The 25,001-nt window shown below is 38.7% G+C and overlaps 1 protein-coding gene across 1 annotated transcript in view; it reads right to left on the reverse strand.

Moving 5' to 3' along the window:
• The window catches only part of shroom1 (shroom family member 1), a 33,092-nt gene extending 10,581 nt beyond the window's left edge, over positions 1-22,511 (reverse strand). The window contains exons 1-5 of the mRNA XM_088321446.1: positions 22,384-22,511; positions 5,107-7,694; positions 4,352-4,520; positions 4,219-4,271; positions 1,871-2,443 (exon numbers count right to left, since the gene is read on the reverse strand). Of these exons, the coding sequence (XP_088177572.1) occupies positions 1,871-2,443; positions 4,219-4,271; positions 4,352-4,520; positions 5,107-7,523 (3,212 nt within the window). The 5' untranslated portion in view covers positions 7,524-7,694; positions 22,384-22,511. The remainder of the gene's footprint in view (positions 1-1,870; positions 2,444-4,218; positions 4,272-4,351; positions 4,521-5,106; positions 7,695-22,383) is intronic.
• Between the last annotated feature and the right edge of the window lie 2,490 nt (positions 22,512-25,001).

Here is a 25,001-nt window from a genome sequence, read left to right on the forward strand (position 1 = left end):
AATGATCGCGAATGTGTGTAATCGTGCCTCATATCTCTGTCAGTCAACCCCTCCTCGAGTGCCAAAGCGCGCACTTGACTGTTTGTCCCGCCCCGCCGGCACTGTGATCAGACGGCTTTGTACATTTATCAAATCTCGCTGCCCCGAAAATAAGGTTTAGCGGCGAGTGTTTTGTGCATAAAACCTACCCACCGATTTGCCGCACTGCTTGCGTTTTCAACAGAACGTGAAAACATGGAGCTGCCATTGCGAGCAATTTGCAAAATTTGCTTGGAGTAGAAAAAAAGCTTTGGTGGACACTGACCCTAACTGAAGCTCATAATTTGAAGGTCACAACAACCCCTGTAAACCATTGAAGAAGAGCAGAATGCCTGTCATAGCAGCAATCACAAAAGCAGCTGTACTGATATTTATTATTGTAATTTACCAAATCACCAATATGAATAATACGTTTGATTAAATTTAAAACTCATATCGGTGAGTTGGTCTGTTTACTCGCCAATATGATACCTCAGGATGGTAGACCAGCAGATACAAAACAACACTAGTAATTGTCTAATTAGGTGACAAGCAGATTTTTTTGGGGCATTAAACTCTTTGTTTGTTTGCTGTGTCATTGCCTTTCGTAACTAGTGTATTTATGATTCAATAGTTTACAAGGGGAAAACATTCATTATAGATTTAGCTTCTTAATATTGTTCTAAAAATTGATTTTGCACCAGATCGATGCATTTGAATTAAAATGCACTACATTTTCTTTAGGGGAGCGTGCCCCAGCCTCCTCAGGATTGTCCACTCACAAGGGTTTTACGAAATCATTTGGGAAACACTGAAACGCAAGAATTTATTTTGTGTGCTGGAAAATGTGTGAAATTCAAACTTTGCAGTGTTGGTGCGTATGACGAGTTACATCTCCAAGATGCCAGTCTGTCATTTGTTGATGATTCATAATTTATTTTCAATCAAATTCATTGAAAAACTCCAGTGGTTTACAGCATTGTTTTACAACCAGTGTGCCACAAAACATTTTCTAATTTAACACAATTAGTGGCAAGAAATTTATATTTTTTGCAAAAAAAGTCTGCCATTGTCAAGTACAGTAGACTATCAGCATACGGCAACCCCACTTTAGAACACCTTCACTTTAAGGTGTGGAATAAAGTGTTTTTTCCCCTCTTTATGGCATTTTCCCCACTATACAACATCAACAAATCATTATTTTACCTTTTCAAAAACTTGTTTGAGCAGACGAGTTCCATCTCTAAGATATCTGTCTTACTGACATCATGAAATTCTGGTTTGCATCACAGCATCATGAAAATGCTGATATATTGGCTGAATTCCCTCCCACAATGCGCTTTCTCTCCTCACTTTTCAAATGTTGTGTTCTATGTAAAGACATTCAAAGTTGACGATAGGATACTGTATTTTTTACTCTCTACAGGTATCAAGACTAGTAGTGATGCAAAAGGGAGAAGCAAAAACATGATAACCATGGACATGAAGCGATAAACAAGAAATACAAAGAGGGCACACGAATCGCTAGCCTTGCTAAGCTGCATGGCTGTAACTAATCAATGATCGGGACTAATATTAAAAAAAGAACAAGATTAAAGCAAGGAAATCTTTTGAGGGCATGACAATCCTTAATCCTTAATTAATCCTTAATTAAATCCGCCACCAATGTTTTGTGTGCATCCACACGCTACTCCACTCCACCAGTCATTTCACAGAAAAGGTAGACGGAATTTCAATTTTCTTTTTCATGTATATTGATTAATAATGCCATTTAATCATATACATGTATATTACACTCATGTACTACTGTACACATCAGGGTTAAGGGTTGGTTTCTGAAGAATAATCTCACCTGTTTTCAGCTGGTTTCATCAGTGCAGTGGGAGACGAGACAGATATGACCTCCCTCTCGCTGTTCTCAGGGCCTTCAGGGGAATGCGGGAAAGACAGAGCCTCACTGGGGAATTTTCCAGACAAGAACTTATCCGTGGGAGGATTGCAAGGTCCAGAAGATTGTATTTTGATCCGAGAAGACGAGAAAGGAGTCGGGGAGTGGGATCTACTCAAGGTTCTTCTTCCTGTGGCGGGCTTAGGTCCAATATCCTCCCCGTCTACTGGGTTCTGTTTCCAGCTGTACCGTTTTTGTGTATCTGATTGCGTTTCACAAATGTCTACTTCTTTTTCTGCTGTTTTCAACACGAACTTATTCTTTCCAGAAGTTTCCCTGACCTCAGCCAAAAATGAAGCGTTCCTCGCTTCTCGGGGTGTTTCACCCAACTGCTCTGAACTCTTACTGAGAGCAGACATCTTTGTTAGGTTAAAAGTCCCCAACTCTTCCATGGACTTCCCTCTCGGGGCTAGGATTCTGATTTGCTGCCGGGTCTCTGGCGTCGAGCTCACTGTGGCACACAAATTCTTCTGGACACTAAAAGGGATGAAATGGTGAAACTGGGTTAGAGAGTAGGAGGTGTTTTTTCTGAGAGTGGGCAAACAATACAGTGAACCCTCGAGGTTACGTTAAAAAAAATAAATCGTAATTGGCAAAAGCCATACAGTAGCAACCATAATTTTTTTTTTACTATTACTGTAGACGCCCAGTAACCCAGAATAAAAAAAAACTGAAATAATCAAGCATATGGTAGTATTACCATGATTAAATAACATTATAAATAGAGAGAAGTAGTAACGGAACTGAGCAAGCGTGTGGATGAGAGAATACTTGGTTGGTTTGGACACATGGAGAGGATGGATGAGAAGCGAATGTTGCAGAGGATCTACAGAGCAGAAGTAAATGGAAAGAGACCAAGAGGAATGCCGCGATTGAAGTGGATGGATGGTGTTATGACTGCACTGCAGGAAAGAGGTCTAAGTAGAGTGGAAGCTCGAGCTCTTGTCGGTGATAGGAATGAGTGGAGAGGTGTTGTTAAAGGATAGTGGGATGTTTAGACGCGTTCTAAGGGATGGGCAGGGAAACCGTATGATACGGCAGGGGTAAACCAGTGAAAGCTGTCGGGCCCTGCTGTTGAACAGAAGAGTGTGTTGTGTCACCCTGACACAAGTGACATGGCCGCTTATTGGTGCCCCGTTTCAACTGGAGGGACGAAAGCATGACCATGAGTGTGCCGAGGTGCTTAAATTGTTTGGGCATTTTAATTGGCCATGGTAAAAATCTTTTGTGTTTTTAGCTTCCTGTTTTCTTTTCTTTGTTTTTATCTATGTGTTTGTCTTGCTGTTGGTCACCCCTCTCGGGGGATATGACCAGGGTATATAGATAGATGGATAGATATATAAATAGATATACATGTAAAAGAAAATGACATTCTATTTACTTTTGGTGTGATATGACCTGAGCTGATTAAGTGGAGGAGCAGATGGTTGCAAAGGGGGGGAGACGGCGACGGCAGATTAAAAATTGAACTTTCCACACAGAATTATGATGCCCACGATTGCCTTAGTTGATTTACCTCATTATTTTAATGATAGTCCTGATTGTCAATTGGTTACGGCCATGCAACCTAGAGTACCTCATTGTGTGCCTTCTATGTATGTATTTGTAATCGCAAGCTTTGTTTACATTGTGGTGTTTTTGCTTCTCCCTTTAAAATCACTGCAAGCCTTTGGGACCCAAAGCACCCCGTGACTGGCCAAGTCTTTACGGAACACGCAGGATTCTGAAGTTTATTAAGATAAAGAAAGGCACCGTGGGAGGTAATTCAACCAAGAGCAGACCAGCATTTATATGACGTCGACCAATAGGCGACAGACATGTTAAAGGTGAAACTTTTCGTACGCACATACACTGCAAAATTCAAATTGTATTTGTTTTTTCGCATGCAAAATAATTTGCGATTTATGTTATAAAGAATAGGAAAATGCCATAAAGACTAGCCAAAAAATATCGTTTTTTACAAATGTCGTACAGTGGGGCTGACACAGCGCGGGGATTTACTGTGTTACATAATTAAAAACTTTTGTCAGTGCATTGTCGCCATGATAGATTTGAGCGAAACTCGATACTGAGAGAGAATTTGCACGTACAAGGACATATTAAACGACAACATCATTGACACTTAGGTAGGGAAAAAGCAAAAAAAATATCTAGCCAATCAGAATTCAAACTGCAAATCAGTGAAGTAGTTTAGGTGTCATAGCGAGGATTGATTGTATCTACAAAAACTGCACTGGAACACTGGTACACACCTGCAGCTTTCGGTGGACTTCATCCGTTCCGTCTCGTTCTCATAGTTCTGTCCCTGTAGACCAGGGAAGGGAATAAATCGTAAACAAACGTATCCAAGTTGCATCAGCACAAAAATGAAATGACGTGACGTGCCTGGTGTGCAAGTGGTGTGGATTTTGATCTTATTCTGACTACCGGAGCTTCTACAGATTGGTCGAGAAGACTTTCCACTGAGGCGTACTTGCTCTGGGATGGATTTTGCCTTGCGTTCATCCATCTGGGTTGGTCTAAAGGAGTTTGCGAGGAGAAGAACTGGGCATACCTGTATTGTTAAACATTACAAGATAATATATGGTGAACCCTGGTTTATTGTTCCAAAGCAAACTTTTGATAGGCGGAAACCTTTATTTTATTTTGTTTTACATTTATGATATACGGCGCAAAAATTTTTTTTCCAGCATTTTCCGCACTATACGACTTCAACAAGAAATTATCTTTCATGCAGAAAAACTTTGCGGCGCTTGTACTTATGCAGAGTTACGTCGCGAAGATGTCTGTCTGTTATTCGGCGCCGTCATATAAAATGCTGGTCTGCTATTGGTTGCCTATATGCCTTTGGCTGACATTATCTCCCACAATGCATTTGCTTGCTTCATAAAGACTTAAAGAAATTTAAATTGTATTTATTCGTTTTGGGTCCTAAGGCTTGCAGCAAGGCTAAAGGGAGAAGCAAAAACATGATAACCATGGAACCCAAACTTAAATTATCAAGAAATAGGTAGAAGGTAGATTAAGTCAATCAGAATGCAGAACACAATGAAAATCTGTGAAATACTGAGACCTTGAAAAGTGAAGAGAGGAAAACCAAAACAAAAGCTCAACTATTCACCAAGAAGTTTGCATCATACCTGGCAGAACTGGTGGAAGATTCAAGAATGCGACCTGCAGATTGAGGTCTGTTGACTTTCTTTTTGAGAAGATTGCCATCCGCGCTTGCAGACCAAGGTCTGGGGCCCCAGTCGAAGGGTTTCTCCCCGAGAGAGTGTCTCTGTCGCGGGGGTATTGCTATCTCAGGGACGGGTTGTTGAGCTTCCGCCACTTTGACCCCGGTCTTGCGCTCCATGTAGTCCACCAGCGCCTTGTGCTGCAGCTGCTTCAGGTTAGTCCTAGAAGCGCTCGGGGCTGAAAGGGCTCGATCTCGAGTCTCGAACAACTTTTTACGTGCTGCCACTAGTCCCTGCTCTCCTTGTTGGCTGTACCACTCGTCAATCGCCAAAGGGCCTTTGCTTTCGTTGTCGAAAGAGCGGCATGCTGAGTGGATAGGGCCACCACCAAGCTGGTTGAGCTTCTCCGGTTCAGAGTAGCACATCTTTCTCTGCTCTGTAGTCAATCTTTTGCGCCCCCCGATCCGTGAGGCTACCTGGGGCTGCGCCACCTTTAAAGATCGCCGAGTTTCTATTTGTTTTGGACTTTGCTGTCTGTCTTCCACTGTGCCTCCGCCTTCTGTGTCCTCTGACACCACCGACGGGGTGAGGGTGTCTGAGGACGTCTCGGAATCTTGCGATGAGGAGAAAGAGTGAATGACGGAAGATTGGAGTTCAGGTTTTGGCCTCGGGTGAGGCGTTGATGCCAGTTGCAGATCCCTTCTTTTAAAGGACGTCTCCTTTAGGACTTTGGACTGGGCGTCCTTCAGCTTCTCTTTGTAGTACTTTTTATAGGAGTCGTCTAGAGTGTTACAAGCAACAGACTCGTTCATTAGCGGTGGCTTCCCATTCTTTATAGATACTTTGTTTTTCCCAGCGTCTTCATCTTTCATATGAAGTTCAGCCTCCTTTTTGGACTGCAGCATGGTCCTGTTAGCTTCTGTGAGATGGTAGAGCAGCGGGGTGGTTTCTTTGTTTATCCTATCGCTGGCAACGTCGGTTAGCGGTTGTCTTTTCTCCCGCTTTGCCTGATCTTGGTTGGATGGTTGACTGCTGGCCAAAGAAGTGACTTCTATTGTTTGTGAATTGGAATGCTGAGAGTTTTTCTCAGGCCCGCAGTAAAATATCGGGTTGTTGGTGCTGTGGCGACCAATCTCTCGACTCTCCGTGTCGGACTCCCCAAAGGCATCCAAACTCTGAGAGGAGCGTTTTGAAAAAGGGGCGGGTTTGTGATTCTCCTGATCTAAACCTCTTGGGGTAATGTCTTTCCGTTGGGTGCCTCTTTCATCAAAGACCTCTTTTATGGGGATAAATAAATTTTCCATTGTGCTGTGACATCTTTCTCTTTCTTTTGGTAGAGCTCTCTCCGTGACGGAGGCGCATTCACTCGCGGATGCAGAGTGTGTTCTCGTTCTGGCTTCTGAGTTCTTGCACACTCCTGTAACAAAGTAGAACTGACCTTTGTGTTGGATGCTGCTGTTGACAAAGCCCATCTGTGCTGCAGTACGAGGACTGGAAACACGGGGTGGTTCTGAGCCTATCCAATTGTAAGCGGAATGTGTTCTTTTACGGGCGATCTCAAATTCTCTATTATTAGAGTCCTCTCCATTGCATCCATCACCAATTGATATCCTTTTGAGCTTCAGGTGTTCAGACTCGCTTCTGTCTATTGGAGGTGATGGCTTCGGGAGATTTGAAGTCCTCATCTGCTGAAAGTGGTCTTTGTTGAGAAGATTGGCTGGGGTCATGGATACCAGGTTCTGTTCAAATAATGGAACAGGGGTGCGGTAGCTTGGCAGGTTCAGGATCTCCCCTGCTGACAGCGCCTTCCGATCTGAGTAGACCGCTTCAGGAGTGACGACGGAGTTTGATTCCGGCTTAGCCGTCCCCATTTGAAGGCGAGAATGGCGATGATGTGGTCTGGGTTTTTGAGAGTCAGTCCTTGATCGTGCTGGAACTGGAGGAGGACCAATGGGAAAGTATGAATCTCCTTTTGAAAGTGCTCTGTCATTGGCATCCAAATTGCTACTGCCGTTCTGGAAATGGGCGCTGTTGTGAAAGTTCTGCGAGATAACCTCCATGGAACGATACAACTGGTCCATGGTTTTTGCGTTGGACTGGGTGGGATGACAAAAAGACTTTAAATACTTAAGGTCAGCATAGTTGCTAAAAGAACTCGAGTGCAGGTCCTCTGGAAACTGAAATAAAGGAAGGTAGTCCGGGACGGTGGACCCCCCGGAGAAGGAGCTGTAGGCGGAGTCTCCTTTGCCACGCTGGTGGTGAGCGAACTGCTCCACAATGCTGCTTCTGGACTTGGCTGGGGAGAGCCGGCTGACGGGCATGCCCAGAGGATGCAGGTCCACGTTGCTCATCCTGTCAAAGTGGAAGCTGTAGGAATCCATCGGTGGCTGGGAGAAAGGAAGAGAACCTTACTTTTGCCTTGCAACCGGGGAAAGTCCAATGGACACATTTGAAGCTGGTGGTGGAGAGCACAGATCGCTAGTTAGGTCATTTTCCCCCCTGACGTCTCCTGGTTTAATCAAATCCTCCGGGAATCTTCTCCTCTCATTTACCTGGAGAAGAACATGAAAACAAAGACCAGCTATTAGATTCGCATTTATCTTGCACATAAAGAAAATATGCCAATTGATTTATTAATCAGAAGCGATAAAGAAGTATTCCACATATCAAAAATATAACTATAAAAATATAACTTTTTTTTCAATGATGAATATAACCAGAGTCCTGCAATTTCTCTCTCAGGCAAATATGGAAATGCTGAGACAGGCTTTTATCTCCTCCTATTAAGCATTTTTTTCTCTATTATGTGAAGAATATAGCCACAGTCCACTCATTTCCCTTTAGGTAAACACAGAGGTGTTAAAGTATGCATTTTCATCCTCTCGTTTAAATTATTGTAATTGCAGTCCCTCAAAAGAACGTCGGAAGCGATTATTTTTAAAGCATTTGAAGAATACAGCCGGGGTTGAGCCCTTTCTCTCCAAAGCAAACACGGAGGTGCTGATACATGCTTTTATCTCTTCTTGTTTAGATAATCGAAATACTCTGTTCTGTATCCCCTCAAAAGAGCATTACAAGCTTGCAGCTGTTGTAAAATTCAGCAGTGATACAAATATTGTGAATTGATTTGAAAAGTGCATTGTGAATATGTCTACATCATGCAAACTTCTAACTTCAGAGCATCTTACTTTGAATACTTCACTTTCTTTGTGACAACCCTTGATCGCCCATTAAATAAACCTGCCCAAGACCCAGCTTCAACCGGACCTCTTAATAAATCCTCGAGGTCAGCTGAGCACGTGAAAATATTCCAAGAATTCAGTTGAACCGCAAGAAGAACGATCATGTGACACCTAATTCCTCGTTATAAGGCATTCTTGCCCCCTATAATGCGTGTTACCACTAATTGTCCTGGGTATCCAGTCCCAAAAACGCTAAAGAATGTAAAATGGGTCCGGTAAAAATGTATCAGAGAAAAATTTGGGCTTGAAGAACATACCTGTGTAATATTGATACCTCAGAGGATTCTTGGTATCTGTGACAATTCAAGACTTGAGAAAAATCAGGATGAGGCTCTCAGTATTAGAAATTGTGTCAAAGTATTGGGACTCGCAATCAATTTCAATCGTGGTAACGTTCCAATTAAAGGGTCTGAGTTCATTACATTTTCATATAATAAGAAATCGATTGAAGAGCACCAATACGAGGTAATGGTATTCGGTTTTCTTCAAGTTATTAGCCACACTATTGTGGCTGTGTTTGAAACAATAATAGACAATTGCCAATAATATCACACAATCAATTAAAAAAACCTAATATTTCAACATTTAGTGTCTGTATCAGCAACCAATGATATAAATTTGCCAATAATTTTGTGCAATTGATATTTGGTACACCTATATACCACCATATATAGTGATATATAGAAATATTAAATGAGTGATATGGAAATAGATAAAGATAGAAAGAGAGAAATAGAGCAAGGGAATAGAAAAAGAAATTGAAAGACAGAAAAAGAATAAAATAGAGATCAAGGAAGAGAAATAAAGAGGATTAGAATGACAAATAGACAGAAAGAGACGGAGACAAAGAAAGTTGAAGAGAGTGAAATAAAGTGAAAAAGAAAAATAGAAAGAAAGAGAAAACAAGAGCGAGAGAAAAATAGAAAGAGAAAGAGACGGGAATGAAGAGAGAAACTAGGAAGGAATACAGAGATAAATAAAGTGAGAGACAGAAATACAGTAAATTTAAAAGGAGAGAGGAGAGCAAAAAAGAAGAGAAATAGAAAGGGTGAGAGAGAAAAATACAGTGAGAAAAATAGAGGGAGATAGAGAGAGGTAGAGAGAAAAAAACAGCAAAATACAGAGATAAAAATAGGGAGAAATAGAGGGAGAGAAAAATAGAGAGAAATACAGACAGTAAATTAAAAAGACAGAGAGATCAAAAAGGGGGGAGAAGGAGATAGAAAAATAGTAAGAAGAATACGGAATACAGTCGGAGAAATTAAGGAAGAGAGAAAAATAGAGAAATACAGTGAGTAAATTAAAAAGAGAAAATGGGAGTGAGTGAGAGAGAACAAGAGAGAGTGAAATTGAGAAACAGAGAAATAAAGTGAGAAAGAGGGAGATTGATAAATAAAAAAGAGGCAGGGATATCAAGTTAAAAATGTAGAGATAAAAAAGGAAAAAGAGAAAAACAAAAGGAAGAAGAGGAAAAAATAAAAAGGCAAATAAAAGAGAAATAAAGTGAGAAAGAGAAAATTAGAGGGTCAGGGGAGCGCTCAAGTGGAAGTGATGGAGGGGACAGCAAGTGGCACAATGTACAGACAAGGGGGAGTAAAGAAGGGGTGAGGAGAAAAAGGGGAACAAATCCCCCCAAATCAAGCATACCACAACAAAACCAAAAAGATTTCTCTTAAAACCAGCACCAAACTCACCCCGACTTCCATCCTGGGACTTGCTTGACTCCATGCGGCCTCGCCAAAAGACAATAATCCCAAAAGCGCTAAATAACCGACAAATTCTCCTTGCAAACGCCCCCCATCGCCGCCATTGGCCGGCCCATGACGTCCAATGAGGGAATATTTCAACGGAGAAAAAGAGAGAGAGAGGGAAAAAAAAGAAAAAGAAAAGGAGGCCTCGCATTCCTGGCCGGCTTCAAAGACGGAGCACATTCATTGCCGAGGTCCTCGGCCCGGCGCATGGAGACGGGCCAATAGGGGGGAGACGGGGGAGGAGAGAGGGAGGGAGGGGGCGGGGCTAAGTAGACCGTGACCTTTGGAGGCCTGCATCTCCCCCTTCCGAAAACTCCACAAGTAGGACTGCAACAATTAGCCGCCGTTTCAACAAGAATCAATTATATCTGGTTCACTGCTTCACGGATTTTGAATGTAATTGTATTTAAAATCAACGTATTCTGTTCAACAGGCAGCACGCAGCAAATGCTATCACGGGGGTAGGCTGGTGTATGCCGTCAATCAAACAGTCAATGTGTGCACCCAAAACAAACTGGGAAGCGTGTCGACAGCTAGATTTTAGTGGCTCGTTACATTAAAAATACATGTATCAATTTAATCGGACTCTGAGGAAAGTCACAACAAGACAGACATTTTGATCACCAGTGGGTGCTCCGTGGATTATTATCAGGTTTGGGAATCGACTGAGCTGCCACAGAGAGGAGGAAATAGCGAGGCTGCAGGTCCGGCCTTCTGCTACAGCTAGGCTAACATCTGCCAAGTATGTATCTATCCAACGCCAGATCCATTATCCATGAAATGGCTAATCTGGAGTAGGGTTGCACAATTTTGGAGAACAAACTAACTTTACAGACAAGCGCCCAATTGTGTCCCGTGTAGGTGTTAAATAAAGCAATAGAACCAGCCAGACACTACACCTTTTAACGTGGTGCGCCCTATGGCCATGAAAATACTGTAAAATATTTGTTTTATTTACTGTTCAACTGCTGCTTATGTGTCTGTTCACTTGATTTTAATCTATTATCTATTTTCTTGTCCCTAAAAAAAAATTACAGGGTTTATTCATGTATTCATGTCTCTACTGACACACTGCGACTGGCTTGCAACCAGTTCAGGGTATCCTCTGCCCACTCCCGGAAGAGAGCTGGCATGGGCTCCAGCACCCCCGTGACCCTACTGAAGATAAGCGGTGCAAATAATGAATGGATGTCTCTACTGACCGAGCACTGTACCTAATTGGTTTTGGATAGTGATTATTTTATGTAATTTTTGTAAGATGTTTTTTTTATTGTACCCATTTTCTTGTTCTTATTATCACATAATTAAAATCCACCAAAAAAAAAAAAATAATCTGATTATTTGACTAATCGTTTGGCTGACTAGTAACATAATAAAATAGTCATTAGTTGCAACCCTACCTCACCAGGCTGATTATTATTTTCAACATGTCATTTACTATTTTTTGTTTTAATGAGTGCAGTCAAACTCTGCCCACTTTAAGAAAAATCCCGACAAACTACATACTGGAGGCAGAGCAAGAAGGGCGACGCCAAAAGCTTTACCGGCAACCGCAACAAAACTTTCCCACGAAGGAAACACTTTTGTCTTTCAACTTTGGAAAAAAAAACCAGAATTTTTTTTGCTTTGTATGAGAGCCAAAATTGTTTAATAACATGAAAGAAATTTGGATAAAAGCAGCGTAATGCTGTCCAATGTGGGCAAGGAGAGTCACAGGTGAACACAAATGCAGGCTTGCTAAGCAACGTCCCTTTAAGCGGACTTTTTTGGTTTTCTATTTGAATGAGAGACAAAATTGTCAAAAGACGTGAAAAAAATGGCGATAGCAACGTGACGGCCACGATTTTGGGCAAGGAGAACCACAGGCGAACTCTGATGCAGGATTGACTGGCCCAACCCCTTAAAATGACACATTCAACACAAATATTGCAATTTTTTTCACATTCTTTTTCAAATGCAATAAAAGTAGTCAAATAACTATATATTGTATGATAAGTAAATAGCACGGCGGGGCAGTGGTTAGCGCGTGTGCGGCACAGTTCTGAGGTCATGGGTTCAAATCCAGCTACCAACCTTCCTGTGCAGAGTTTGCATGTTCTCCCCGTGCTTGCGTGGGTTTCCTCCGGGCACTCCGGTTGCCTCCCACATTCCAAAAACATGCATGTCAGGTTAATTGGCCGGTCAAAATTGTCCCTGGGTGTGAATGAGCGAGCGAATTGTCTTTCCCTGTGTGCCCTGCGACTGGCTGGCAACCAGTTCAGGGTGTCCCCTGCCCTCTGCCCGAAGATGGCTGGGATGGGCTCCAGTGCAGGTGCAGATAATGGATGGATGGATGGATGTATGATAAGTCTTGATAACAGGTATCAGTAGCAGCCTTATTTAATGGAAACATTGATGGTATCCGATTCTTTTGTTGTGGCCTTTTTACAAAATAAATGTATCATATTGATATTAATGACATTTTTGAGAAAGTACTTCGGTAGTATTACTATTATATATAATCTAGTATAATTATTATTATTATATTTAAAATGATCTTTTAGGTTTTTTTTGTATGTTTGAGGAAGGCATTTGATGAACTCAGGGTATCTGTATCAATAGTTACTCAAAAGTATCGTGTTATTATTATGGTGGAAAAATGTGGTTTCGATCATCTCTAACCATCCATCCATTATCTGCACCGCTTATCCTCAGTGGGGTCACGGGGGTGCTGGAGCCAATCCCAGCTGTCCTCAAGCTGTGGGCTGGTTGCCAGCCAGCAGGGCATACAGAGACAGACAATTCGCTCGCTCAGTCACACTAGGTAGGGTCGCGGGGGTGCTGGAGCCTATGCCAGCTATCTTCGGGCAGTGAGCAGGGGACACCCTGAAGTGGTTGCCAGCCAGTTGCAGGGCACACAGATACGGACAACTCACTCGCTCATTCACACCTAGAGACAATTTGGATCGGCCAATTAACCTGACACGCATGTTTTTGGATTGTGGGAAGAAACCGGAGTGCCCGGAGGAAACCCACGCAAGCACGAGGAGAACATGCAAACTCCACACAGAAGGTTCGATCTCATGACCTCAGAACGGCGCCGCATATACGCGAACTGCCCCATCTCTAACCAACTATCATAAAATTATCTTTTTATGAGGTGAGGAGGGCACTTTACGAATTTGGGGTATCTTCACCAAAGGTTACTCAAGAGTATCAATATTGATATAGTTCTTTAGGAAAGTGATAAATATCTCTCGCACTATATATAGTTTTCCAATTCCAGACCAAAAGCTCACGTAGCAAGTGCCTAGACCGACTAAATAGCAACCTGTCGCTAGCAGCTGACGGCAGATACGAAAAAATGCACCTTTGTTTCCAGGACAACCGTGACAATACATGCAAATACAATCATATATATAACAATGTAAAATATATGGACATTTAGTTTTCACCTGTGGATGGTGATTCCACTATAATGAGCTTTTTTTTGCATTAAAAAACCCTCAATGGAGTGCATGAGCGTCAAAGTGCTATTTGTGCCACTCGTGTTCGGTAGGTCGTGTTTATGTAAGCTGCACGGGGACGACATTATTAACCGTCCTGAGGGGACAATGGACAACACGGGAAATAACAAGGACAATGAAGAAGAGCTGCATGCAAATGAGAGTTACACAACACATACGATCGGGCCTGAGCAGCTGATAAGAAGGCGGTGAGATGGAGGCCGCCCTTTTTTTTTAACTGGGTCGTGTTTACTGAAATCAAAGTATATTTTGGTCAAAATTAGTGAAGGGGGGTTCGGCTGTTTTTGGAGAACTGGCTATTTCGGCTCAGATCGCCGAAAGTAGACGGCTCTTTCAGCTCCCAACGGCGATTCAGATGTATTTGTCCTTTGACTGATAAGACTAATGATGTCCAAAAAGAATTAAAGATTATGCACCAAATTAAGAGATCATTCATATAAAATTGTACTATGCTACTATGTTATATGAGAGTAAAAGAGAGAGGGGGTTGTGGGGGGATAGAAAGAAGAATAGAGAGCAAAAGAGAGTAAGAGAAAGATAAGAAATAGAAAGATAGAGAGAAAGGGATGGAGAGAAATATAGCGGGAAGACAAAGAGAGAAAAGAAAAAAAAGAGAAAAAAAAGAAATAGAGAGAGGGAGAAATTGAGAAAAAAACAAGAGAAAGATATACAGAAAAAGAGAGAAAATGATAGATATATAGAATAAAGATAGAGGGAAAACAAGTGATAAAAAGAGAGAGACAGAGAAATAGGGACAGAGAGAGAGGGAGAGAGGGAGAGAGAGAAAAAAATAGAGAAAAATAGAGAAAGACATGGGGAGAAAAAGAGAAAACAAGATATATAGAGAAAAAGAGAAAGAGAGAAAAAGAAATAGAGAAAAAGTGAGAAAGGGAAAGAGAGAGACTCGAAAGGGAGACCTTTTTTTTTCCGAAAGACCCATCACTGTCCAAAAGTATCTTCGCAGAAAGACGAATCAGAAGCAGCTAACAATAAATGGCGAGCCATAGCCTGCAATGAAGTGGCTGACATGAGTGGTTAGAGAAAGAAACAATGGAAAAAAGTCGTAGCTGCCCAAATCAGTGACTGAAAGGAGCAAATAGCTGAAGTTGCTCAGAGCTGGTAAGAGTGGCAAAATTTGAGGCTAGCAAGAGAAGCTACTAAAAAGGCCGGTAAAAACTTCAAGAGTGAGCTTTACTTACATGAATTAGCTAACAATAACAATAGCGGCTAGCGGTGAGCCATTGCCTGCAACCAAGTGGCCGACATAAGTGGCAAGAGAAAGAAACAGTGGAAAAAAAAGTCACAGATTCCCGACCAGGTGCTGAGAAGAGTGAATCGATTGAGTTGGTCAAAACTGGTGAAGTGACTAACATGAGCGGCAAGAAAATGAAACAATGGAATAAAAAATTTGAAGATGTCAGAATCACAGGACTCATTGACCATCATATGCAGGACGCTGTCACGTTTATGCCCCTGTGTGCAATATTTGACCGCTAGATAGCACTGTATTGTCTAATGTGGACAAAAACCAGTGCCAAGAGCACAGCATAGCAGAAAAAAAACAGACAAACATGTTGGAGACCTTTAGGTGAGGATTCCACCTTTCCTGAAAGGTTTTGTACCTCTGTGATAAATATTACACACTGTCCCTTTAAAGAAATTGTTGAGTTATTATATTCAATATCTAAATAGAATAGGTTTGGATTTAACAGGACTAAAAAAAGAAAGTACTAGTGTCACTTATTAAAAAAAAAAACAATAATAAAGAATAAATAAGTTTTTTAGCAGGCTTGCTAAGCAACGTCCCTTTAAGTGGAGAGAGAGCTTGATTGTTATATCAAACTGTGCCTTTAAGTTTTATATTTTCATTTGTATATTTTTTATTTTAAATGAAAATGTATGGGGATGTCGGCAGATTACAGGAAGCTAAAAGTTGAAAAAAATAAAACATAACAATTTTGAATATTAAATCAAGAAATGTAAAAGTCAAGTAATGTTTATTTGTGACGCTGTTAATCACAAGGTGTCTCAAAAGGCTGCACAGACCATTATTACACCATCCCCTGATCTAAAACCTACATGAGGGCAAGGAAAAACTAATACTACATGAAATAACAAAAAAATTAAAACAAACATGAATACTTTTTCAGTTCTAAAATGTGTTAAAATGGATTAAACATCCAGTGTTTAAGAAATGTAACACAATAAAAAAGGCAAATATGTATTTAAATCTTACTTTAAAAAAGTAGTCATATGTTTATAATCAATATTTTTTCTCAAATCCCAAAAAATCAAAAATAGAAGATAAATATTTTGTGTATATATATTTACGTAATTAAAATTAAAATAAATCTAAATAAATGTAGACAATAAAAATATAAAAGACATAATAGAATAATAAAATAATAAAATATATATATGAATTAGATAACAGTAATTTTAATAACTTTACATTTAAAAAAATAAAAGTATTCAGTGGCATTTTCCATGAAGGTCACCACGACACTGTGAATCATTTTCCGTCCTATCACTTATTAACCCCTTAAGAAAACATATTTACCCGCTCCTGCTTCCTGATCGTCGAGTCAGAATTTTATCGTTTTATAGAAAAAAACAAACAAAACAAATGACTTATAAAAATGTGGTCGGACGGTGATTGCTTTAAAAGTAAAATTCTTATGAATTATTATAAGAAACATTCAAGCTGTTTGGGTCAATTTGTTTTTGTCATCTGGTATAAAAATAAAAATACAAATAAAAAAAGTATGAAAAGACTATAAAAGTGACGCAAGTCCCTCAATAAAAAAGCCCATTGCCCGGAGTTCACGCGTCTTTCATACATTTAATTATTTATCTGGGATTTAAAAAAAAAAAAAAAAGACAATCATTATAACCTGAAAAGTGAGCCTTGGAGCCAAAACCAGTTAGCCGTTCTTCCCTACGTGTCAAAATGTCGGCAGAAGAATGTCAACAATAGCACTTTCTGAAGCAGGGCCGCCATTGTTTTCCGAATTTTCTAATCTAGTTGGTGTAAAAAATAACATGTATTTTCATTACCGTAACATTTAATATTTTCATCTTTTATCATGTGATTGAATGATTTTATCCGTTACATTTGTATTTTTTCCTCATTTTTTACTTTTATTATTTTATATATATATATATATTTTAATAAATAAGCGTTATTTTCCGTATTTATTGATACTGTTGGTTATCAAAAGAAAATGTTTAAATATTTGTATTTTATTATATTTTTATTTCCTATTATCTAAATATTTTTTTTTCATATTTATTGTTTATTTTTATCATTTTATTGTTTTGTTCTTTTATCATGTAATTAAATTATATTACTATAACATTTTTTTCATTATTTTATTATGTAAACAGGAATTATTTTCCGTGTTTTTAAATCTAAAGGTAGAAAACAAATTTTCAATTCTTGTATTTTATAATATACTTATTATTAATTTAATTATTGCTTAATTTTTTATTTAATTAATTATATTTTTCCATAATTTAATTCAATTATTTTATTTATCTAGTTTTAATGAAAATGTATTAATTATTTGTTTACAAATCTAGGGTCTAGGGGAGTATTTTTTCTAGAATTGTATTCCACATTTTTTAGATCAGTTTTATTTTATTTTTTCATTCAATGTAATTATTATTATTTGTATTTATTTTTTTATAGACAGCCATCATTTTAAATCTCAGTGTAGAGGAAAATGTTTTAATCATTGTACTTTTTTTTCATTATATAATCAAAATTAAAATGCTTTGAATCTTAATTTATATTATTTGTTTTAATTATTTTACTTTTAGTGTTTTAGTTTTTTGTTTAACCCTTGTGTTTATCCTCATTTTAAGGACCATCAGTGTACTTTTTTTTCATACAGCTTACATGGAAACATGAATAAAAACAATATTTCATTTTTACTATTCTTAGAACCAATCTAGAAAAAAGTCATATCAGTTAAAGGTAAATAAACTATCATTAAGGCAGTGGTTCTCCCATTGTGCGTGGGCGGGCCTCCATGGGGGGACGCAAGGCTCTGTCAAGAGGGGGGCGCGTTTGACCTCTGTACATTTTTTTATATTTTTGAACTGTCCTATAATAAAGTGCAACTGCACTTACCTTAAAATCCTTTCTTCCCTTATATATTTTTTATCTCCATTTTTTTCATCAATGCTCCTTAACCTCAAATCAATGCAGTTACTGTTGACTATTTTTCCATTGTCGTAGAAGGACAAAGAAAGAGTTCGGATGTTTACGCCTAAGGCAAATTTGAGTGTGTGACTGATGGCTTTTGCACAACTCAGTGGCCGCCCTTCAGTTTGTGTCGCCATCTTTTTTCTTTCCAGCTTTCCTGACTTCAAATATTTACCTGTTCTCACAAACACCTGCCTGTAGAGCTGAGGGCAATTGGGCTGCAACAATTAGTCAGCATTGTCGACAAAAATCAATAGAAATAGTCGCAAATGAATTACATTGAGGACTATTGTCCCCAGACACGTTTTTCCAACCGAGTGAGACACCTCACATAATTATAATCTCTGTTCAGAGTCACTCATACGCAATAATAGAATAGAATAGAATAGAATAGAATAGAATAGAATAGAATAGAATGCCTGTATGTAATTACACAGAGTGTCAATGAAATTCAAAGCTGCCCCGTATAGTGCGCATAAACACATAGAATTTAAAGTAACATAGAATCTAAAAAGTAACATAGAATTTAATAGTAGTGCAATTCCCAATATGATAAAAAAATATATAAAGAAGCAATGTAACGAAAATACAGATACTTTACAGATAATTTACTAAAGGGTTCGCCAACCTTTTTTAACCAGAGAGCTACTTTCTTGTTACTGATTAGCGCAAAGGGCTACCAGTTTTAACTTCTAAACACAGCACTTTATGTTATTACATTTATTATTCTTATTCTTGTTTTTTTATTATTATTACCAAGTTATAATTATTAGAAGTAGGGTTAAAATGGGCACAGTCAACCACTAAATCATTGTGTTTAAAGACACTGATCATGACAATATTTTTCATACAAATTAGAAATCACATTTCCTAGAAAATGACTATGACTAGTTACTGGTGAGCTATTTTAAGAACTAGTCCACGAGCTACTCAGGTGCTCTTAAGGGTCTACATGTTGCCTTTTGGCACCACATTGGAGACCTCTGCTCTTATGTTTTAATTTATGTTATAATGTATGTGTAATCTATTGACCCACTAACAACATTATTATAGTGATAGTTAAAATGGGAGGACAGTATCGAACCAAAGACAGTAGTATCGACCCAATCCTAGTACTCGCTCAGCATCAATAATATGATTTTTGGATTGATACGCCCACCCTTAAAATAAAAATACAGGAATGATGGCATCAACATCAAGTCTGCTGACAAAACTTCTAGGGTTTCGGAGTATTAGTAGTATTTTATCTCTTCTTCTTCTTCTTCTCTTAACCTGGTTACGGTAAATAAAAATACTTGGAAAGTTTGCAAAGCAGACCCCGCGTATCATGGCAGTGATGCATGAACGATTAAACAGAACAGTTAGACAGTTAAACAAAATGGAGTCTGACTCGCCTCAGTAAGATTTAAGTAACATTCAAGCCATTATAGTTTAATGATGTGCATTGCGCATGTTTTACAAGGATATTTTGCAACAAAAGAGAGCTTGATTGTTATATCAAACTGTGCCTGACATAGGTATTTGAGATTGAATGCACTCCCAAAAACATTTCCCAGGTAAGAGTGTCGGTTCCCGCTCCCCCCTTGATGGACAGATTGGCGCACGAGTGATCACGTTTCAGGCACGGGACAAAAACACCAGTGTCGTTTTTCCAGAGGCATTCAGGGCCCGCCGTGGCTTTTGTTACGCCTTTTAATAAAACATGGTCCACAATCATTAGTTCGAAAGGCCTTTTGGGTCGTAATTCAGGCTCACGGAAAAATTTGAAACAGGTAGATGAGTTTTTATGAAACTATTATGTACAGAACTCCTGAGTCATTGTTGCCCTAATAAGGTCAAATCAACACCTATGGAAAAAAATAATTCATTATGCATGAAAGGAAGACAATTATACCAACAGTTACATTTTATTGGTATAATTTAGGGATAAAAATTCCAGAACTAATAATGGTCAAATATGACAAAACAGTTGCAATAGGAAAAAAGCCGTTAGAAAGATAGTAATCAATTATGTTCCTCATGAGAATACATTATATTCAGATTTTTCTATAGAAGTAGTAGAACAACTTGGTTGTATCTCCTCTCTATCGCTTTGTAATGTGAGCGAGGCACCAGAGAGCTTGGCTTATTTGAAAGATTCTAAGCGTTTATGTTCCTCATTATAATATGTATAATTTCATTTCTTCTAGTAGTACGGCGACTTGGTTGTCTCCCACTCATGTTTTCGTAATGTGTACAGGGCACTAGAGAGATCCAATAATAAGCCCCTCGACGGCACACTATAATTTTCAGCTAACTGACAATATGTTTGGAAACATGCTAAGCCTTTATGTTCTTCATTAGAATACATCCACTTTCTATTAAAGTAGAAGCACAACTTGGTTTTATCTCCTCTCAGCCACTTCGTAATGGGTATGTTGCATTGGCAAGACTCGATAATTCGTCACCCGATGCCACGCTAGGATATTCAATCAGCTGACAATACTTGTTAGAAAAATTCTAAGCACTTGTGTTCCTAGTTAAAATTTCTGTAATTTAAATAGAAGTAGTAGCACAACGTGGTCATTTCTCCTCTTCACAATTTGCGTGAGCCACTGGTGAGCTTGGCTGTGGTCGGTTGTGTGCCTCAGAAGGTGTGCTTCAAATCATTTTTATGTTTCTTACGAGAATATGCTTGGTTTTTTTCTCTAGATGTAGTAGCGTAGGCGAGTTGTGTCTCCTCTCTAGCTCTCGTAATATGCACAAGGCACAGGAGAGCTCATGGCTCAGGATGTGTACTTCGAATCATTTTTATGTTCCTCAGTACAATATATTTAAATTTTCAATACAGTACTAGCACGACATGCTCGTTTCTCCTCTATACAGGGATCAGAATGGAGATTTTCATTTTCAGCTGAAATAGCCAGCGTCCAGGAATAAACCAGGGCGGAGCCCCCCCCACCGACACCCCCCCCCCAAAACCTGGGTTTTAGGCAATTTACTTGTCCAAAACCATGCTTATATTTATCATTTAAGTAACATTTTTAGAACATTAAAATAATTTGCCCACATATCTTGCAGTATTTACAAAAAAATCAGTTAAGTTCAAATGCAGTTCAGTCCCTGCAGCTTGTGCGACAATGCGGCCAATTTTTCTAACGGCCGCCAGGGTGCGCCAGAGCAATAAAGGAAAGAGTGAGACAGTCGGATTTTGAATTTGTTTGCTACGCAAGAGAAAAAGTGAAAAAGTCGGTATGCCTTTGGGGTTCAAAAACAGCGGAAATCCGCGGATCCGCGGAAAATTCTGATCCCTGTCTATACCTCTTCATAATGTGCGCAAGGAACCGGAGACTTCAGCCACAATAAGTTTAATGGCTCATGTAGTTGTAATTGTACGGGCTTCTGGTCAAAAGTAGAGTTTTCTTTTCTTTTTTGTTGCACTCTGTAAATTTTTTATTCCAGTAGTAAACAAAAATAAAGACACACGTAAAAATAATGAAAGTTTTCCTTAGTTTTTTTTTTCTTAATACAGTATGCAGTTATATCGCTTATCAGTCTCCAGAAGCAGGATCTTATCGGGTATCGGTAAAAGCGGTTATTATGCATAACCTAGTATAACTTTGTGTTTGTATCTTCTTAACTATATTGCCACAAATGATAAATTTAAAAAAAAAGAAATAAAATAGAAAACATAGCCGGGATCATATTTCATACATTATCATAAAACTGATTCATTCAAAATAAAGATAAAAAGCAATTTCATGCCAGTAAATTCTTCAAAAAGTAAAAGCTGGGCAATACCTTTTATTAAAGATTTATGTAAACTATGTGCAGTTAAATAACCACAAGGTTACAACAGGTATACAAATAAGGCGTCAACATCGTTATCATAATATTGTAATAGTATATTATAATATTATGTAACACTGTATTATTAGAATTTTTCAAACTAAATTACGGTAATGAGTGATTAAAATCCTTCAACCAAAAAACAAGATTGAAAAAAAATACGTGGGATTTTCTGAGGATGATAGCTAATTAAACTTCATCAATTGTTATTCATATTAATTATGAAGCAAGCAGAATCTAATTAAAAAGGGAGAATTATGTATATATATATATATATATATATATATATATATATATATATATAATATTGCTAGCAAAAAAACAGAGAATCGTTGAAAGAAGCATCCATAAAAATAAAGATAAGCACACATATATATGAATACTGCATACTTAATTAAAAATATATTGATGAAAAATAATTTAAACGTCAAAAATGAAGAAAATAAAACTTGAAATGTACGAGTGTTGCGTTCACGTACCAGTTAGCTCACCGCTGTCATTCGACACTAGCTTCCTCGAATTGGCAAGGCACCCCCCAAAAAAACTTCTAGCACCGCAAATGATTTAAAATGTAGAAATGTAGTCATAAAATCTAAACTTACAATTTTACTTTTCAAAATGAAATTTGATAGCGGCATTTTTCTTCTGATAAATTGACAACCGAAACTCGGGACATTAAACGCACCTGCGTTTACTTCACGTACCTGCTGTTTGTTGTTTTCGCTTCATATTCCTTTAGAATGCGTTTTCCAGCAGAATTGAAAATTTAAAAACAAAATTAAACATGTTATAATCGTAAAAGACGTGACTCTCCGACAGACAGTGGCTAATTAATAAGCTTTTCCTTTTCCTTAGTTCAGAGTTGCCTACCTCCCTGGAGGAGGGGCGCAAGCGGATAAAGATTACTGAAGCGCGACGCTGACCAATCACAGTTAGGAAATGGCGGTGCTTACTCACAAAGGCGTGCTCCTATTGGCGGATGAAGCATTGAAAAAGAACTTTCTCCTCTCGCTGATGACCGACACAAGTTAATGACGTCAACAAGTTGAGTTGACCACTCAAAAAAAAAAAAAAAAAAGACACATAACAAACAAACCTTGCACGCACTGCTGGCAAAACACGTATAACTTGGCTATACTTTAACAAAAAACAACATCAATTATATGTTAAATCAAAATAAAATTCACCCAAGCAATTTACTGCTCGATGCATAAATTACCTAGTCATATTAATGAATAATTAATATGACTTGACTTAAACGAGTTCATTCTAGCAAACTAGAGCCAAATTGCTAATTATTATTAAAAGAACTAAACTCATTTAATAATTGAATTCCCATTTCATTCAGTTTGGCCTTCGTAAGGATTTTTGCAATCAGCTGTACAATACTTTACAGTATTTTTTCCTACTGTATTTATCCGCTATAAGTCCCAAGGTGATGCAAAAGGGAGAAGCAAAAACATAAAAACATGATAACCATGGAAAGGAAGCTTGCTAATTTTAAAAAACCCAAAGATGGCACACAAATCACTATTTTTGCCATGGGCGGAGACAGCTCTTTTTGGGGGTGCTCAAGCACCCCTATTTTCAACCCAAGCACCCCCAAAGAGTGTAGCATTTTTAAAATTCTCTTATCTTTTAGAAAGGACAAGATAGGCTTAAAAATGATTAAAAAAAACGCAAGATGAAAAATAAAAAACGTAGAAGAAAACAAAAATGTGAACAACGGAGTCTTGGAAAATGGTTTCGTCTATTTAATTCCCAGCACCGCTCCTTTCCCCCCATTCCCCTTTCTCTCGGCTCCTGTCATTTGCGGCATAGCTCTAGTGAATTATGTTGAGAGTATGTTATACTGTGGTTATGTTGAATAACTATTTTACCACCCAATATGACTTATCATCAACATATATTAGTCCTCATTTTAGCTGCGTTGAATCAAATGGAATAGGGCAGCACGGCAATGCAGTGATTAACGCTTGTGCGGCACAGTTCTGAGGTCATGAGAACGAACGTCCTGTGTGGAGTTTGCATGTTCTCTCCATGCTTGCGTTGGTTTCCACCGGGCACTGCAGTTTCCTCTCACATTCAAAAAATATACATGTCAGGTTGATTGGCCGGTCCAAATTGTCCCTAAGTGTGAATGAGCGAGTGAGTAGTCCGTCTTTGTGTGCCCATCAACTGGCTGGCAACCAGTTCAGGGTGTCCCCTGCCCACTGCTCGAAGATAGTTGGCATAGGCTCCAGCACCCCCGCGACCCTACTGAGGATAAGCGGTGCAGATAATGGATGGATGTAGATTAAACGGTCATGTAAAAGCAATAGAAAATAATATAGAGAAACTGTAACATCACAATGAACAGTATTAAAGTATTGTTGTATTCCACACAATAAACACCCCAACTATTGATCCAAACATCAATTTTAAGTCGGCTGCAGTTCATATATATCTCAACAGTACTTGTAACTCTTTACCGCTAGAGGGAGTCTACTAAGGTAGTCCAAGAGTACCCTCAAAAATTATATTTAAATAAAAACGCACCTTTTGAATTTAAAAACAATTATTTTAACACAATAATATTCAAAATTTCTCCACACCATTAAATAAAAATAGTCAAATAATTGACATAATTCACTGTTAAAAATATAAAAATGATATGTATTTATTGACAGCAAGGCTTTTAACTAAGACAAGAAAATTTGATCACATGACCTCGATTTTAGCTAACCTTCATTGGCTCCCTGTTAGCTTAAGATGTGATTTTAAGCTTCTGTTGGTAGGTACAAAATCATGCATGGACTTGATCCCTCATATCTTTCAGATTTAATTTCCCCCTATGTTCCGGTCCGGAGCCTTCGCTCTGAAAATGCTGGTCTACTGGTGATCCCAATAGCCAAGACGAGATCCGCGGATTCGAGAGCATTCTCCAAGAGGACACCGGTGCTGTGGAATGCTCTTTCCCCTGAGATTCGATCTGCAACCTCAGTGGAAATGTTTAAATCCAAGCTTAAAACACACTTCTATTCTATAGCATATGAATAACCTATTATTTATGTTGACAATATCTGTTTATTATTTGTTATTGCAACATCCATTGCGGTCTGGTCATCCTGGAAGCGGGATTACTTCATGTGCAGTCCCTTCTCAAGGTTTCTTCATTTTCCTCATGTGGAGGCTTTTGAGTTTTTCCTTGCCCTCATGTAGATTTTAGATCAGGGGATGGTGTAATAATAGTCTGTGGTCTGTGCATCCCTTTGAGACACCTAGTGATTAAGGGCTAAACAAGTAAACATGACTTGACTTTTACAAATCAGTGATACAATAC

Source organism: Urocampus carinirostris, chromosome 17 (genome assembly GCF_059441175.1).
Source record: "Urocampus carinirostris isolate Australia breed hairy pipefish chromosome 17, RoL_Ucar_1.0, whole genome shotgun sequence".
Taxonomy (NCBI): domain Eukaryota; kingdom Metazoa; phylum Chordata; class Actinopteri; order Syngnathiformes; family Syngnathidae; genus Urocampus; species Urocampus carinirostris.